Here is a 16,991-nt window from a genome sequence, read left to right on the forward strand (position 1 = left end):
GCTTATATTAAGCAAACCAGACGTTTTGTTTTTGTTATGTAAGGATAGCCAGGGGCACACTCCAACATGCAGACATCATTTACAAACTAGGCAATTGTGTTTAGTGAGTCTGCCAGATCAGAGGCAGTAGGGAGGACCGGGTGATGTTCTCTTGACAAGTGCGTGAATTTGACCATTTTCGTGTCCTGTTAAGCATTCAACATGTAATGAGTACTTTTGTGTGTCAGGGGAAAATGTTTTTCATTAGGAATGTAGTGTAGTAAAAGTAAAAGTAATCAAAAATATCAATAGTAAAGTACAGATACCCCCCAAAACTACTTAAGTAGTACTTTAAAGTATTTTTACTTAAGTACTTTACACCACTGTCTTTTTTACAAACATAGTAACACATATTGTGTTAAATGTAGCTTTTCTGTATTAGTTTATACTACAGTAACAATTTGGACAAAGCTTGCTTTTCGTTTAATGAGGAAGACTTATTATGCAATGTAAAAATGTGTAATAAGGATGCATTAAAAAACAGTACTGTTTACATGTATGTTTGGATAATTGCAAAGGAGTTTTCATTTTAGTCACTAGTGTGTTATAAGTCACCCAAATATCACAGATGCGCATAATGTATAGAAATATGATGCCAGGTGTAATTCTCGCTTGTCGCTCAATAACTTCCTATATTGGCACCGTCTTGTGACCCATTTCTAAACAATATGTAACTTTTATTTCAACTGCTCAGCAGAAATGGTAGAGTGAGACACCATGAACCACAGATCTTGTGACATCAAAAGTAAGCATTCAACCCACTCAGTTCGGCACCTGCCCCGTGCACTGTTAAGGCTGGTTTACAGTTGGTCTAGTTACCTACTGTTTGTAGACACTTGTCACATTCTAATGGTCTACAGACGTGTCGTTAGACGAAGTATAAACCAGCCTTTACTGAGGTGAAATGTTCCTGTGCTCTTGTGGGCTCTCGTGATACTGCAAATAGCCATAGTCTAGTAGCTGTACAGCGTTCAGAACGTATAGGCTAAGAGTGGACACTGGTATGGAAGACTTTTCAGTATGGAAGACTTTTACATTTACATCAGTTGTTACAAATGGCACGGGTTTTATTTGAGCATCCAACACTCAGTTTAGGACCTGCACTGCACTGTGGTGAAATGTTCCTGAAATGTACTTGTGGGCTCAATCATGTGATGTGGCTAACGACCTTTGACTAGTAGACATACAGCGCCTTCAGAAAGTATTCATACCACTTGACTTATTCCACAATATGTTGTGTTACAGCCTGAATTCAAAATGGATTCTTTCCTCTCAACCATCTACACACAATACCCCATAATGACGAAGTGAAGACATGTTTTAATACATTTGTGCTAATTTATTGAAAATGAAATACATAAATATCTCATTTACGTAAGTATTCACACCCCTGTGTCAATACATGTTAGAATCACCTTTGGCAGCGATTACAGCTGTGAGTCTTTCTGGGTAAATCTCTAAGAGCTTTGCACACCTGGATTGTACAACATTCTTCAAGCTCAGTCAAGTTGGTTGTTGATCATTGCGAGACAGCCATTTTCAAGTATTGCCATAGATTTTCAAGCCGATTTAAGTCAAAGCTGTAACTAGGCGTCTCAGAAACATTCAATGTCATCTTGCAACTCCAGCGTATATTTAGCCTTGTGTTTTAGGTTATTGTCCTGCTGAAAGGTGAATTTGTCTCCCAGTGCCTGTTGGAAAGCAGACATCCATTTATTTGTATCCTAAAAAAAACTCCCTTGCCGATGACAAGCATACCCATAACATGATGCAGCCACCACCATACTTGAAAATATGAAGTGGTACTCAGTGATGTGTTGGATTTGTCCCAAACACAACGCTTCTGATCTGTGACTGTCTGATCCTCAACGCTGGGGCCCCACAAGGGTGCGTGCTCAGCCTCCTCCTGTACTCCCTGTTCACTCATGACTGCGTGGCCAAGCACGCCTCCAACTCAATCATCAAGTTTGCAGACGACACAACAGTAGTAGGCTTGATTACCAACAATGACGAGACCGCCTACAGGGAGGAGATGAGGGCTCTGGGAGTGTGGTGCCAGGAAAATAACCTCACTCAACGTCAACAAAACAAAGGAGATGATCGTGGACTTCAGGAAACAGCAGAGGGTGCACCCCCCTATCCACATCGACAGGACCGCAGTGGAAAAGGTGGAAAGCTTCAAGTTCCTTGGCGTACACATCACTGACAAACTGAAATGGTCCACCCACGCAGACAGTGTGGTGAAGAAGGCATAACAGAGCCTCTTCAACCTCAGGAGGCTGAAGAAATTTGACTTGGCACCTAAAACCCTCACAAACTTTTACAGATGCACAGTTGAGAGCATCCTGTCGGGCTGTATCACCGCCTGGTACTGCAACTGCACAGCCCACAACCGCAGGGCTCTCCAGAGGGTGGTGTGGTCTGCCGAACGCATTACCGGGGGCAAACTACCCGCCCTCCAAGACACCTACAGCACCCGATGTCACAGGAAGGCCAAAAAGATCATCAAGGACATCAACCACCCGAGCCACTGCCTGTTCACCCCGCTATCATCCAGAAGGTGAGGTCAGTACAGGTGCATCAAAGCTGGGACCGAGAGAATGAAAAACATCTTCTATCTCAAGGCCATCAGACTGTTAAATAGCCATCACTAGCACATTAGAGGCTGCTGTTGCCTATTGAAATCACTGGCCACTTTAAGAAATGGAACACTTTAATAATGTTTACATATCTTGCACTACTCATCTCATATGTACAGTGAGGGAAAAAAGTATTTGATCCCCTGCTGATTTTGTACGTTTGCCCACTGACAAAGAAATGATCAGTCTATAATTTTAATGGTAGGTTTATTTGAACATTGAGAGACAGAATAACAACAAAAAAATCCATAAAAACACATGTCAAAAATGTTATAAATTGTTTTGCATTTTAATGAGGGAAATAAGTATTTGACCCCCTGTCAATCAGAAATATTTCTGACTCCCAGGAGTCTTTTATACTGGTAACGAGCTGAGATTAGGAGCACACTCTTAAAGGGAGTGCTCCTAATCTCAGCTTGTTACCTGTATACCTGCTTGACACCTGTCCACAGAAGCAATCAATCAATCAGATTCCAAACTCTCCACCATGGCCAAGACCAAAGAGCTCTCCAAGGCTAAGACCAAAGAGCTCTCCAAGGCTGTCAGGGACAAGATTGTAGACCTACACAAGGCTGGAATGGGCTACAAGACCATTGCCAAGCAGCTTGGTGAGAAGGTGATAACAGTTGGTGCGATTATTCGCAAATGGAAGAAACACAAAAGAACTGTCAATCTCCATCGGCCTGGCGCTCCATGCAAGTTCTCACCTCGTGGAGTTGCAATGATCATGAGAACAGTGAGGAATCAGCCCAGAACTACACGGGAGGATCTTGTCAATGATCTCAAGGCAGCTGGGACCATAGTCACCAAGAAAACAATTGGTAACACACTACGCCGTGAAGGACTGAAATCCTGCAGCGCCCGCAAGGTCCCCCTGCTCAAGAAAGCACATATACAGGCCCGTCTGAAGTTTGCCAATGAACATCTGAATGATTCAGAGGAGAACTGGGTGAAAGTGTTGTGGTCAGATGAAACCAAAATCGAGCTCTTTGGCATCAACTCAACTCGCAGTGTTTGGAGGAGGAGGAATGCTGCCTATGACCCCAAGAACACCATCCCCACCGTCAAACATGGAGGTGGAAACATTATGCTTTGGGGGTGTTTTTCTGCTAAGGGGACAGGACAACTTCACCGCATCAAAGGGACGATGGACGGGGCCATGTACCGTCAAATCTTGGGTGAGAACCTCCTTCCCTCAGCCAGGGCATTGAAAATGGGTTGTGGATGGGTATTCCAGCATGACAATGACCCAAAACACACGGCCAAGGCAACAAAGGAGTGGCTCAACATTAAGGTCCTGTAGTGGCCTAGCCAGTCTCCAGACCTTAATCCCATAGAAAATCTGTGGAGGGAGCTGAAGGTTCGAGTTGCCAAAAGTCAGCCTCGAAACCTTAATGACTTGGAGAAGATCTGCAAAGGAGTGGGACAAAATCCCTCCTGAGATGTGTGCAAACCTGGTGGCCAACTACAAGAAACGTCTGACCTCTGTGATTTCCAACAAGGGTTTTGCCACCAAGTACTAAGTCATGTTTTGCAGAGGGGTCAAATATTTATTTCCCTCATTAAAATGCAAATCACTTTATAACATTTTTGACATGCGTTTTTCTGGATTTTTTGTTGTTATTCTGTCTCTCACTGTTCAAATAAACCTACCATTAAAATTATAGACTGATCATGTCTTTGTCAGTGGGCAAACATACAAAATCAGCAGGGGATCAAATACTTTTTTCCCTCACTGTATATACTGTATTCTATTCTATAATATTGTATCCTAGTCCATGCCGCTCTGTCATTGCTTGTCCATATATGTATATATTCTTAAATTCCATTCCTTACTAGATTTGTGTGTATTGGGTATATGTTGTGGAATTGTTAGATATTACTGCACTGTCGGAGCTAGAAGCACAAGCATTTCGCTAACCCCGCAATAACATCTGCTAAACACGTGTATGTGACAAATACAATTTGAAGGTTGGAATAAATATACACACATTCACAGTATAAAGGTTTGAGGTCCTCCAATCAGGGGGAGGGTGGGGAGGTGATGTATGTTTTGTGTTTAGTTATGTGTGTTTTGGTTTCAGGCTGTGGGTGTCGTCCTGGTGGTTTCAGGCTGTGGGTGTCGGTCCTGGTGGTTTCAGGCTGTGTGTGATGGTCCTGGTGGTTATAGGCTGTGGGTGCTGGTCCTGGTGGTTTCAGGCTGTGGGTGTCGGTCCTGGTGGTTTCAGGCTGTGGGTGCTGGTCCTGGTGGTTTCAGGCTGTGGGTGCTGGTCCTGGTGGTTTCAGGCTGTGGGTGTCGGTCCTGGTGGTTTCAGGCTGTGGGTGCTGGTCCTGGTGGTTTCAGGCTGTGGGTGCTGGTCCTGGTGGTTTCAGGCTGTGGGTGCTGGTCCTGGTGGTTTCAGGCTGTGGGTGCTGGTCCTGGTGGTTTCAGGCTGTGGGTGCTGGTCCTGGTGGTTTCAGGCTGTGGGTGTCGGTCCTGGTGGTTTCAGGCTGTGGGTGTCGGTCCTGGTGGTTTCAGGCTGTGGGTGTCGGTCCTGGTGGTTTCAGGCTGTGGGTGTCGGTCCTGGTGGTTTCAGGCTGTGGGTGCTGGTCCTGGTGGTTTCAGGCTGTGGGTGTCGGTCCTGGTGGTTTCAGGCTGTGGGTGCTGGTCCTGGTGGTTTCAGGCTGTGGGTGCTGGTCCTGGTGGTTTCAGGCTGTGTGCTGGTCCTGGTGGTTTCAGGCTGTGGGTGTCGGTCCTGGTGGTTTCAGGCTGTGGGTGTCGGTCCTGGTGGTTTCAGGCTGTGGGTGCTGGTCCTGGTGGTTTCAGGCTGTGGGTGTCGGTCCTGGTGGTTTCAGGCTGTGGGTGCTGGTCCTGGTGGTTTCAGGCTGTGGGTGTCGGTCCTGGTGGTTTCAGGCTGAGTGTTGGTGTTGGTGGTTTAAGGCTGTGAGCGGTGTGTGTGCTGGTCCTGGTGGTTTCAGGCTGTGTGTGCTGGTCCTGGTGTCACTTCCATGCCAGCTCGGACGTCGGGCGGGGCTTGGTCCTTTCCGCCCTTGGAAAATCCCTTTGGGCCAGGGGCTTCGCACCCACTGACCAGAGCACCCTATTTGTATTATCTTTGTAATGTTGTTGTAAAAAAAAGAACAACACTTTGCATTCAGGAAATAAAGTTAATTTCTATGCCACATTTTTTGCAAACAGGATGCATGTTTTGGAATGTCTTTACGTTGTACAGGCTTCCTTTTCACTCTGTCATTTAGGTTAGTATTGTGGAGTAACTACAATGTTGATCCATCTTCAGTTTTCTATCACAGCCATTAAACCATGTAACTGTTTTAAAGTCACCATTGGCCTCATAGTGAAATCCCTGAGTGGTTTCCTTCCTCTCCAGCAACTGAGTTAGGAAGGACGCCTGTATCTTTGTAGTGACTGGGTGTATTGATACACCATCCAAAGTGTAATAAATAACTTCACCATGCTCAAAGGGATATTCAAATGTATGCTTTTTTGTTTTTACCGATCTACAAATAGGTGCCCTTCTTTGTGAGGCATTGGAAAACCTCCCTGGTTTTTGAGGTTGAACCGGTGTTAGAAATGTACTGCTCGACTGAGACCTTACAGATACTTGAATGTGTGGAGTACAGAGATTAAGTAGTCATTCAAAAATCACTTTAAACACTATTATTAACACGACTCAGAATAAGACCCAGATGCAGACACAGGAGTCAGGCAGTTTGAATCTCAGATGTTTATTACAAAACAGGGGGCAGGCAAACAGCAGGTCAAGGGCAGCCAGAGGTCAGTAATCCAAGGCAGCGTCAAATCAGGGACAGAACGGCAGGCAGGCTCAGCGCAGGCAGAATGGTCAGAACCGGGAGGACTAGAAAACAGAAACTAGAGATGCTGTAAAACAGGAAAAACACGCTGGTAAGACTTGACAAGACTGGCAACAGACAAACAGGTATAAATACACAGGGGATAATGGGGAAATGGGCGCCACCTGGTGGGGGGTGGAGACAAGCACAAGACAGGTGAAACAGATCAGGGTGTGACAAGCAATTTGTGACTTAAGCACAGTTTTACTCCTGAACTTATTTAGGTTTACCAGAAGAAAGGGGTTGAATACTTATTGACTCAAGCTATTTCAGCTTTTAATTTATTTGTAAACATTTCTAAAAACAATTACACTTTGACATTATAATAATAATAATAATAATAATAATATGCCATTTAGCAGACGCTTTTATCCAAAGCGACTTACAGTCATGTGTGCATAAATTTTTACGTATGGGTGGTCCCGGGGATCGAACCCACTACCCTGGCGTTACAAGCGCCATGCTCTACCAATTGAGCTACAGGGTATTGTGTAATAGGCCAGTGACACAAAATGTGGGATAAAATGTAAAAGAGGTGTGAACACTTTCTGAAGGCTCTGTACTGGTTCAGTATCATGGTTGTGCTCGATTCCATTTCAATTCCAGTCTGTTCAGGAAGAACACTGAAATTCTAACTCTCTTCAATTACAAATTTTTTGAATTTTGATTACTTTCTGAATTGCCTGGAATTTAAATGAAATTGACCCCAACCCTGATCATACCGCACATTCAGTATGGAAATTGGAAACCCACGTCAGTTGTTACCAACGACCCGCTGGCTTTTGAGACTCATCATAAAACATAAACCAGCTGTAAATCAAACGCTTTTTATTTCTCCATATAGAAAAATAATTAAGTTAAAGGAAACAGCCCATCAAAAATTCAGCATCTTGTTTTTCAACCGATGGTCCTCGATACATTTATATAACCTTTGTCGCATAAATGAAAAAATATGTAACAAATTGTAAATACCACGTTCACAGTAATAAATATTTATAACAAAAAAGATATGTTGTACATTGACATAATATATATATATATTCATATATATAAAATTATATACTGTAAAAACTTTTTTCAAGTTTATCAAAAAGCAAAAACAAAAATAGCTGAATAAACAATGATTGCATTATTTTATTTTAATTCAAGGCATCGGTAACCATGGCCACTAAGAGTCTTAATAAATAAAATAATGTGATATGACCTCAAAGATTGTAGTGCATCACTGTAAATTAAAAAAGAAAATCGTAGTGTACGTTTATTTCTGCTCACAATGTCTTTTTTTGCAACTTCCAAAACAAACCAATAGGAATGGCAATGAGGACATCGTAAATAGTTTATCTAGCACCTGCATGTCTTCCCCCTTAACTACTGCTACTATCGGTTTCTCTGTAGTCTTCTTGGCAGCAACATAAAGCTTAGACGTGTCATGTCACGTGTGTGAAACCATGGCCACTTTCAGGGCCAGGCTTTTTTGGCAAATTATTTTGAGACAAACAAGAAAAATAAAACATTGCAGTTTTACACAACTTCCTCACACTCAGTTCTGTCGTAATCATAAATCGAACCGCCGTCATGAGCTTGTGCACATATTTGTGTGTATGTCACGTGGGTGCACACTGTCTGTCAAAGTAATAAAAATAAATGCATAGAAAATAATTACCGTTGGTAGCAATGTTCAACTTCTTAGGGTTACTTTCATGTAGCATATTGTGACACAAAGGGCAAGGCAGATAGACGTGTGTACTGCTTTATTCTAGCCTGGGTACCAGTCTGCTGCACTCTAGCCTGGGTACCAGTCTGCTGCACTCTAGCCTGGGTACCAGTCTGCTGCACTCTAGCCTGGGCACCAGTCTGCTGCACTCTAGCCTGGGTACCAGTCTGCTGCACTCTAGCCTGGGTACCAGTCTGCTGCACTCTAGCCTGGGTACCAGTCTGCTGCACTCTAGCCTGAGTACCAGTCTGCTGCACTCTAGCCTGGGCACCAGTCTGCTGCACTCTAGCCTGGGCACCAGTCTGCTGCACTCTAGCCTGGGTACCAGTCTGCTGCACTCTAGCCTGGGCACCAGTCTGCTGCACTCTAGCCTGGGCACCAGTCTGCTGCACTCTAGCCTGGGTACCAGTCTGCTGCACTCTAGCCTGGGTACTAGTCTGCTGCACTCTAGCCTGGGTACCAGTCTGCTGCACTCTAGCCTGTGCACCAGTCTGCTGCACTCTAGCCTGGGCACCAGTCTGCTGCACTCTAGCCTGGGTACCAGTCTGCTGCACTCTAGCCTGGGTACCAGTCTGCTGCACTCTAGCCTGGGCACCAGTCTGCTGCACTCTAGCCTGGGAACCAGTCTGCTGCACTCTAGCCTGGGTACCAGTCTGCTGCACTCTAGCCTGGGTTACCAGTCTGCTGCACTCTAGCCTGGGGACCAGTCTGCTGCACTCTAGCCTGGGGACCAGTCTGCTGCACTCTAGCCTGGGTACCAGTCTGCTGCACTCTAGCCTGGGTACCAGTCTGCTGCACTCTAGCCTGGGTACCAGTCTGCTGCACTCTAGCCTGGGTACCAGTCTGCTGCACTCTAGCCTGGGTACCAGTCTGCTGCACTCTAGCCTGGGTTACCAGTCTGCTGCACTCTAGCCTGGGTTACCAGTCTGCTGCACTCTAGCCTGGGTACCAGTCTGCTGCACTCTAGCCTGGGTACCAGTCTGCTGCACTCTAGCCTGGGTACCAGTCTGCTGCACTCTAGCCTGGGTACCAGTCTGCTGCACTCTAGCCTGGGTACCAGTCTGCTGCACTCTAGCCTGGGTGTACCAGTCTGCTGCACTCTAGCCTGGGTACCAGTCTGCTGCACTCTAGCCTGGGTACCAGTCTGCTGCACTCTAGCCTGGGCACCAGTCTGCAGCACTCTAGCCTGGGTACTAGTCTGCTGCACTCTAGCCTGGGCACCAGTCTGCTGCACTCTAGCCTGGGTACCAGTCTGCTGCACTCTAGCCTGGGTACCAGTCTGCTGCACTCTAGCCTGGGCACCAGTCTGCTGCACTCTAGCCTGGGGACCAGTCTGCTGCACTCTAGCCTGGATACCAGTCTGCTGCACTCTAGCCTGGGCACCAGTCTGCTGCACTCTAGCCTGGGTACCAGTCTGCTGCACTCTAGCCTGGGTACCAGTCTGCTGCACTCTAGCCTGGGCACCAGTCTGCAGCACTCTAGCCTGGGTACTAGTCTGCTGCACTCTAGCCTGGGCACCAGTCTGCTGCACTCTAGCCTGGGGACCAGTCTGCTGCACTCTAGCCTGGATACCAGTCTGCTGCACTCTAGCCTGGGTACCAGTCTGCTGCACTCTAGCCTGGGTACCAGTCTGCTGCACTCTAGCCTGGGGACCAGTCTGCTGCACTCTAGCCTGGGTACCAGTCTGCTGCACTCTAGCCTGGGTTACCAGTCTGCTGCACTCTAGCCTGGGTACCAGTTTGCTGCACTCTAGCCTGGGTACCAGTCTGCTGCACTCTAGCCTGGGTACCAGTCTGCTGCACTCTAGCCTGGGTACCAGTCTGCTGCACTCTAGCCTGGGCACCAGTCTGCAGCACTCTAGCCTGGGTACTAGTCTGCTGCACTCTAGCCTGGGCACCAGTCTGCTGCACTCTAGCCTGGGTACTAGTCTGCTGCACTCTAGCCTGGGCACCAGTCTGCTGCACTCTAGCCTGGGGACCAGTCTGCTGCACTCTAGCCTGGGTACCAGTCTGCTGCACTCTAGCCTGGGTACCAGTCTGCTGCACTCTAGCCTGGGGACCAGTCTGCTGCACTCTAGCCTGGGTACCAGTCTGCTGCACTCTAGCCTGGGCACCAGTCTGCTGCACTCTAGCCTGGGTTACCAGTCTGCTGCACTCTAGCCTGGGTACCAGTCTTTACTCGCCTTTCCTTGCACATGTCCCTGGCTTCCTTTCTCCCTTATAAAGATCCAAAACGGAACCCTGTTCACTATTATTAGTGCACTACCTCGGACCACACACTGATCCTTCTGCACTAGAGAGAGAACAGGGAGGCCTGCTGCGAGATGAACCCTGACCTCTGACCTCTGGCTGGGTAACTCCCAAGAGGAGAGGGGTGCATTAATTCGGACACACCATAGTTTCAAAACGTTGTGCAACGGAAAATGTTTCAAAAACAAAAAAAGAGCGTTTCGCAAATGGACGAGTCCACAGTAGTCTTTCCCTATTCGACTCTGATTTCTTCCATTTGGTGCCTAATGAACAGGACCCTGTCTCAGGCCCAGTCAAACCTCGGCTCCCAGCTCTATAACCCCAGTCTCTATGATGGGGACCAGTTTTTCATCCACCTGAACCAGCAGGATGGTCTGGTCTATATGGGAGCGGCTGGTGAGGTCACGGCTACAAGGCACCCACCGGTGAATCACCTGGAGAGAAGAAGGGTTGGTGGAGGGAGGAGAGAGAGAGAGGAGAGATAACAGAAGGCAAGTTATTGATCTGATAGAACAGAATACAATACGGTATAGAACTGAATACAATATCAATATATGGGAGGATGGGGCGGGTGGACGGGGAATGAGGGGGAGAATATGTTGGGGTTATCTTTGTATGCATTTATTCGATTGTTTTTTTGTACATGTAAACCCCCCCCCAAAAAAAAGACCAAACTAAATAAAAAGTTGTTCACCAAAAAAATCTTGAAGTAAAAAATGTGATATAAGTGACAACAATTGTAAACTTGACTGAGATGACATGAGAAAAATGTTGATATTCAAATTGTAAATTGAGAGGGACTTACATGTCCCTCCATGCCCTCCAGGGGGCGCCAGTCTCTCCAGCAGCTGCGTCCTGCCCTCAGCCTCACCGTCTCGTCAGGCCACTGCAGCTCCTTCCGCTTCGACAGGTTAATGATCTCCAGCACCTGGCTCACATCCACGATCTGCAGTCAGATCAGCACCATTAAATAACTTAGTTTTACCTTTGTTGGTTTGTTGGTTATGTACTGCAGTGATTCCCAACTCCAGTCCTCCAGTTGAGAAACACTGTTGGGGGTACTGGAGGACTGGAGTTGGGCTGTTGGGGTACTGAGGACTGGAGTTGGGCTGTTGGGGTACTGAGGACTGGAGTTGGGCTGTTGGGGGGTACTGGAGGACTGGAGTTGGGCTGTTGGGGTACTGAGGACTGGAGTTGGGCTGTTGGGGTACTGAGGACTGGAGTTGGGCTGTTGGGGTACTGAGGACTGGAGTTGGGCTGTTGGGGTACTGAGGACTGGAGTTGGGCTGTTGGGGTACTGAGGACTGGAGTTGGGCTGTTGGGGTACTGAGGACTGGAGTTGGGCTGTTGGGGTACTGAGGACTGGAGTTGGGCTGTTGGGGTACTGAGGACTGGAGTTGGGCTGTTGGGGTACTGGAGGACTGGAGTTGGGCTGTTGGGGTACTGAGGACTGGAGTTGGGCTGTTGGGGTACTGGAGTTGGGCTGTTGGGGTACTGAGGACTGGAGTTGGGCTGTTGGGGTACTGAGGACTGGAGTTGGGCTGTTGGGGTACTGAGGACTGGAGTTGGGCTGTTGGGGTACTGAGGACTGGAGTTGGGCTGTTGGGGTACTGAGGACTGGAGTTGGGCTGTTGGGGTACTGAGGACTGGAGTTGGGCTGTTGGGGTACTGAGGACTGGAGTTGGGCTGTTGGGGTACTGAGGACTGGAGTTGGGCTGTTGGGGTACTGAGGACTGGAGTTGGGCTGTTGGGGTACTGAGGACTGGAGTTGGGCTGTTGGGGTACTGAGGACTGGAGTTGGGCTGTTGGGGTACTGGAGGACTGGAGTTGGGCTGTTGGGGTACTGAGGACTGGAGTTGGGCTGTTGGGGTATTGAGGACTGGAGTTGGGCTGTTGGGGTACTGAGAACTGGAGTTGGGCTGTTGGGGTACTGAGGACTGGAGTTGGGCTGTTGGGGTACTGGAGTTGGGCTGTTGGGGTACTGGAGGACTGGAGTTGGGCTGTTGGGGTACTGAGAACTGGAGTTGGGCTGTTGGGGTACTGGAGTTGGGCTGTTGGGGTACTGGAGGACTGGAGTTGGGCTGTTGGGGTACTGAGGACTGGAGTTGAGAAACACTGTTGGGGTACTGAGGACTGGAGTTGGGCTGTTGGGGTACTGAGGACTGGAGTTGGGCTGTTGGGGTACTGGAGTTGGGCTGTTGGGGTACTGGAGTTGGGCTGTTGGGGTACTGGAGGACTGGAGTTGGGCTGTTGGGGTACTGGAGTTGGGCTGTTGGAGTACTGAGGACTGGAGTTGGGCTGTTGGGGTACTGGAGTTGGGCTGTTGGGGTACTGGAGGACTGGAGTTGGGCTGTTGGGGTACTGGAGTTGGGCTGTTGGGGTACTGGAGTTGGGCTGTTGGGGTACTGAGGACTGGAGTTGGGCTGTTGGGGTACTGGAGTTGGGCTGTTGGGGTACTGAGGACTGGAGTTGAGAATCACTGATCTAAAGTAAACAATCCATCCTCCAAATGTCTAAAGGACTTGTATGTTTTTTTTTGGAAAAGGAAAGAAAAAGGTAAGTTTGTAATTTATGTGAACTATCAGTTACAGGTGCTGTTTAAAACAGTTACAGGTGCTGTTTAAAACAGTTACAGGTGCTGTTTAAAACAGTGAGGTTCCATCAAGGTGTTGCTGTCCGCTGACCTGCACTCTGTAGGAGATGTCATCTCTTCTCACAGTGGATAGAGCCGGGTTGTGTTGGTGGTGGTGGTGTTGACCGAGCGGGTCAGCTATGGCGCTACACAGCCCGTCGTTCCCCAGCAGGCCCACTAGGGTATGTCTCTTACAGGTGGGGATACTGTGGGAGGACAGGGATGCGGAGGGGCCGGCTGGGTCCGAGGAGAACCCTGAGCCCAGGCGGAGCTGCAGGGAGGTGGGGAGGGTGCGGAGGGAGAGCTGGCTGGTGGAGGAACGGCGGCAGGGCTCCAGGCCCGTGGCTGAGGTACGTAGGGAGGAATGGCGGCAGGGCTCCAGGCCCGTGGCTGAGGTACGTAGGGAGGAGTGGCGGCAGGGCTCCAGGCCCGTGGCTGAGGTACGCAGGGAGGAATGGCGGCTGCTACTGTAGCGGTACGAAGAGGAATGGCTGGTTACGGAGGCTCGGGCTGGGGAGGGGTGCACCAGACCAGACTGGACCGACTGGGAGCTTTGACTGGTGCCTGGATGGAGAGGACAGATACAGGTTAGTTGGTGCCTGTATGGAGAGGACAGATACAGGTTAGTTGGTGCCTGGATGGACAGGTTAGTTGGTGCCTGGATGGACAGGTTAGTTGGTGCCTGGATGGAGAGGACAGATACAGGTTAGTTGGTGCCTGTATGGAGAGGACAGATACAGGTTAGTTGGTGCCTGTATAGAGAGGACAGATACAGGTTAGTTGGTGCCTGTATAGAGAGGACAGATACAGGTTAGTTGGTGCCTGTATAGAGAGGACAGATACAGGTTAGTTGGTGCCTGTATGGAGAGGACAGATACAGGTTAGTTGGTGCCTGTATAGAGAGGACAGATACAGGTTAGTTGGTGCCTGTATAGAGAGGACAGATACAGGTTAGTTGGTGCCTGTATAGAGAGGACAGGAGAGAAGTAACCAGGGCCCAGTTCCCCAATAGCGCTGGAACTTAGGCTTACGAGTGTTTTAACAATGCATCGTTCCTATAACGGCCGAAGATGTTACAAGTGAGTCGTTGAGGCATGTATCGATATAGCCCAAGAATGTACTATTCTGAAGGAGTATAGGCAAGCCTACCGTTACTTCTTATAGTACAAGGACCTTATGTTGTTTTCAGATGTAGACTGGCTCTGGCAGCCAAAACAGCCAAATACTTGATCTAAACATTCTCAATTGGGATACGGTTCTAGAAACATAAATCCTTTTACTTTCATATCACATAAAATAATTTCACAAATGCAAAATGAACACTTACTGTACTGTTTTAACCGGCTTTATCACAGTTGCTATCACAGTTGCAGCCGACAGTATTTTTCAGAGACAACACGTTTCTGGCGGCCATCCGTTTCCTACACACAGGTGTTCGGAGCACGCTAGATAGCTAATTAGCACAGGTGGAAGCCTCGGTCTGTAACATGGAGATATGGCAGAGTGGGAACACTAACACTAACCCTAACAAGGTGTGTAGTAATTTCTCGCCGATATGAAAGGCTGTGCCGCAAGCAAAACAAACATACCGCAAGCGATGCGTGTTCACGTTCAGACCGAGCGTCGGGGCTCGTAACAAAAATCTCCCGGGAAGATGATATCTTATAATAATAATATGCCATTTAGCAGACGCTTTTATCCAAAGCGACTTACAGTCATGCGTGCATACATTTTTACGTATGGGGGTGGTCCCGGGGATCGAACCCACTACTACCCTGGCGTTACAAGCGCCGTGCTCTACCAGCTGAGCTAAAGGTATCTGATAGGATCGAAAAGAAAAGCAGCGCTGATCTCGGATCAGCTTTCTCCCATTATAATCTTACCTTATTCTACAACACTGAAGACGGATCAGCTTCTAGAGAGATATCACCTATGGCTGTAAATATTGAGGCCGCTTTTCTAATAGCCTACCCTGTAATGACCCTATAAAAATGCACATCATTGCGCACCTGTTGTTACTAGGGCTGTCAAACGATTAAAATAATTAAATCACGATTAAAATCGCATGCTTTTCTGTAGTTAAATGGGGATTAAAATCAAAATGTTTGAATTTGCTCAAATTTGTCCCTAAAGAAAGACTTTTCCATTTAAAAAGCAGTGCATTCATTCTGTTCCAAGCATACTATGCCTTGATTGTAAAGGGATTGGAAACACATAATAATCTGTATCAGAAACTAAACGCTTCCAAAATTGAAATAGGCCTACTCCCTCTTATCAATGTTGTTGAAGTTACACACAAACACACACACACACCTGTGTCTTACTATACTTGTGAGGACTTTTTGGGGACCAACAATTGATTCACATTTCAAAATCCTATTTCCTTTAACCCTAATTCTAACCCCTTTTTTTTTTTTTTTTTTTTTTTTTTACAAGTGAGGACCGGCAAAATGTCCTCACTTCTTTGAATTTGAGTTGGTTTACTATTCTGGTGAGGACTTCCTGGTTCACACATTCAAGTACCGTTAAAGCTTCAGCCAATGGCATTCTAAATGAGTGTTCCCCCAATTTCTGATTGGAGGGTTGACTACAGTAAAAAAAAAAAAAAAAAAAAAGACCTGGCTCTTTCGATTCAAAGACAACGTTCTGAATTCCACAGAAGACAGTGACAACAGGTCCGCCAGGTCTGAGTTCATGTAGGTTAATACAGCTATTAGATCTAGCCTAGGCGACTTCAACATGAACTAGACAAGCTGCTGCTACTAGAATTGGAATCATTTGCTTAAAAATCTTTGGATCTACAGAACTACAACAAAAATGGTAGCTAAATGGAATGGATGTCCTGTGGGACATTGTGGGAAGTTAGTTTTATCAAGAGGCGTTGAGCCATGGCATTGTAAACATTATTTTGGTTAGCTAGCTAGCTAACACTAGCATAACTAGCTAGCTACTTCTGTACAAATGATGTTTTTTGCTGTTATCTAAAGAAACGCCTGAGAATGTGTTTATAGTTGAACTTTCTGTAAGTTTTCCTTAAAAAATGTTTCTCAAAGACATGCTTTTAAGTTATGTACCCAATAGGTCCCTGAAGTCCTCTGGCACTGGCTTTTTAACTATCCCAAAGCCCAGGACCAAGAGGCATGGAGAGGCAGCCTTTAGTTACTATGCCTCCAGCCACTGGAATAGCCTGCCAGAGAACCTGAGGTGGGCCGAAACTGTGGACATTTTTAAAAGACATCTTATTCTTTAGTTTTTTAAAATCCTCTTATGTTTATTGTCTAGTAAATATTTCACTTTTTATTTTCATAGTTTTTCCTGTGAAGCACATTGTGTTGCATTCCATGTCTGAAATGTGCTGTCGGAAATAAAGCTTGATTTGATTTGAAGAAATGGAAATGCGATTAACGACAAATTTCTTACGGCATTAAACATGGAACGCGTTATTAACGCGAACTTTGACAGCCCTAGGTCGTGACACATCATGAAATATACTGGAGGCAAAAATCACAGACTGTAGCCTACAATTAGCAAACTACAAATCAATTGATTGAACACGAAATTGATTTCAATATGATGTAGCCTATATCCTGACCTATACTGTAGTATTTATCTTTTAAACGCAGTCACCTCGGTTGGTATTCCAATAACCTTTTTAATCATTCGCTTGTTTGTAACAATTGCAAAGACATTGGCAACTTTGTATTTGTAGTCAACTTCTTTCTGACGTTATCGGAGGTCACAGAGACGGACAAACATATTGATTCTATGTTTAGCAGCAGATATCTTCTGTAAAGTGACACGGAAGGGCAAAAAAAAGCATCTTAAAGAGACACCTAGCTAATTCACCAGTTGTCTGAGGCAGTCGG

At 46.9% G+C, this 16,991-nt stretch overlaps 1 protein-coding gene across 1 annotated transcript in view; it reads right to left on the reverse strand.

Moving 5' to 3' along the window:
* Positions 1-7,341: 7,341 nt before the first annotated feature.
* Positions 7,342-16,991, reverse strand: part of LOC121544221 (pecanex-like protein 1) — a 121,873-nt gene continuing 112,223 nt past the window's right edge. Inside the window, exons 34-36 of the mRNA XM_045209034.1 lie at positions 13,178-13,689; positions 11,299-11,439; positions 7,342-10,927 (exon numbers count right to left, since the gene is read on the reverse strand). Of these exons, the coding sequence (XP_045064969.1) occupies positions 10,787-10,927; positions 11,299-11,439; positions 13,178-13,689 (794 nt within the window). The 3' untranslated portion in view covers positions 7,342-10,786. The remainder of the gene's footprint in view (positions 10,928-11,298; positions 11,440-13,177; positions 13,690-16,991) is intronic.

This window comes from Coregonus clupeaformis, chromosome 29, assembly GCF_020615455.1.
Source record: "Coregonus clupeaformis isolate EN_2021a chromosome 29, ASM2061545v1, whole genome shotgun sequence".
In the NCBI taxonomy this organism is placed as follows: Eukaryota; Metazoa; Chordata; class Actinopteri; order Salmoniformes; family Salmonidae; genus Coregonus; species Coregonus clupeaformis.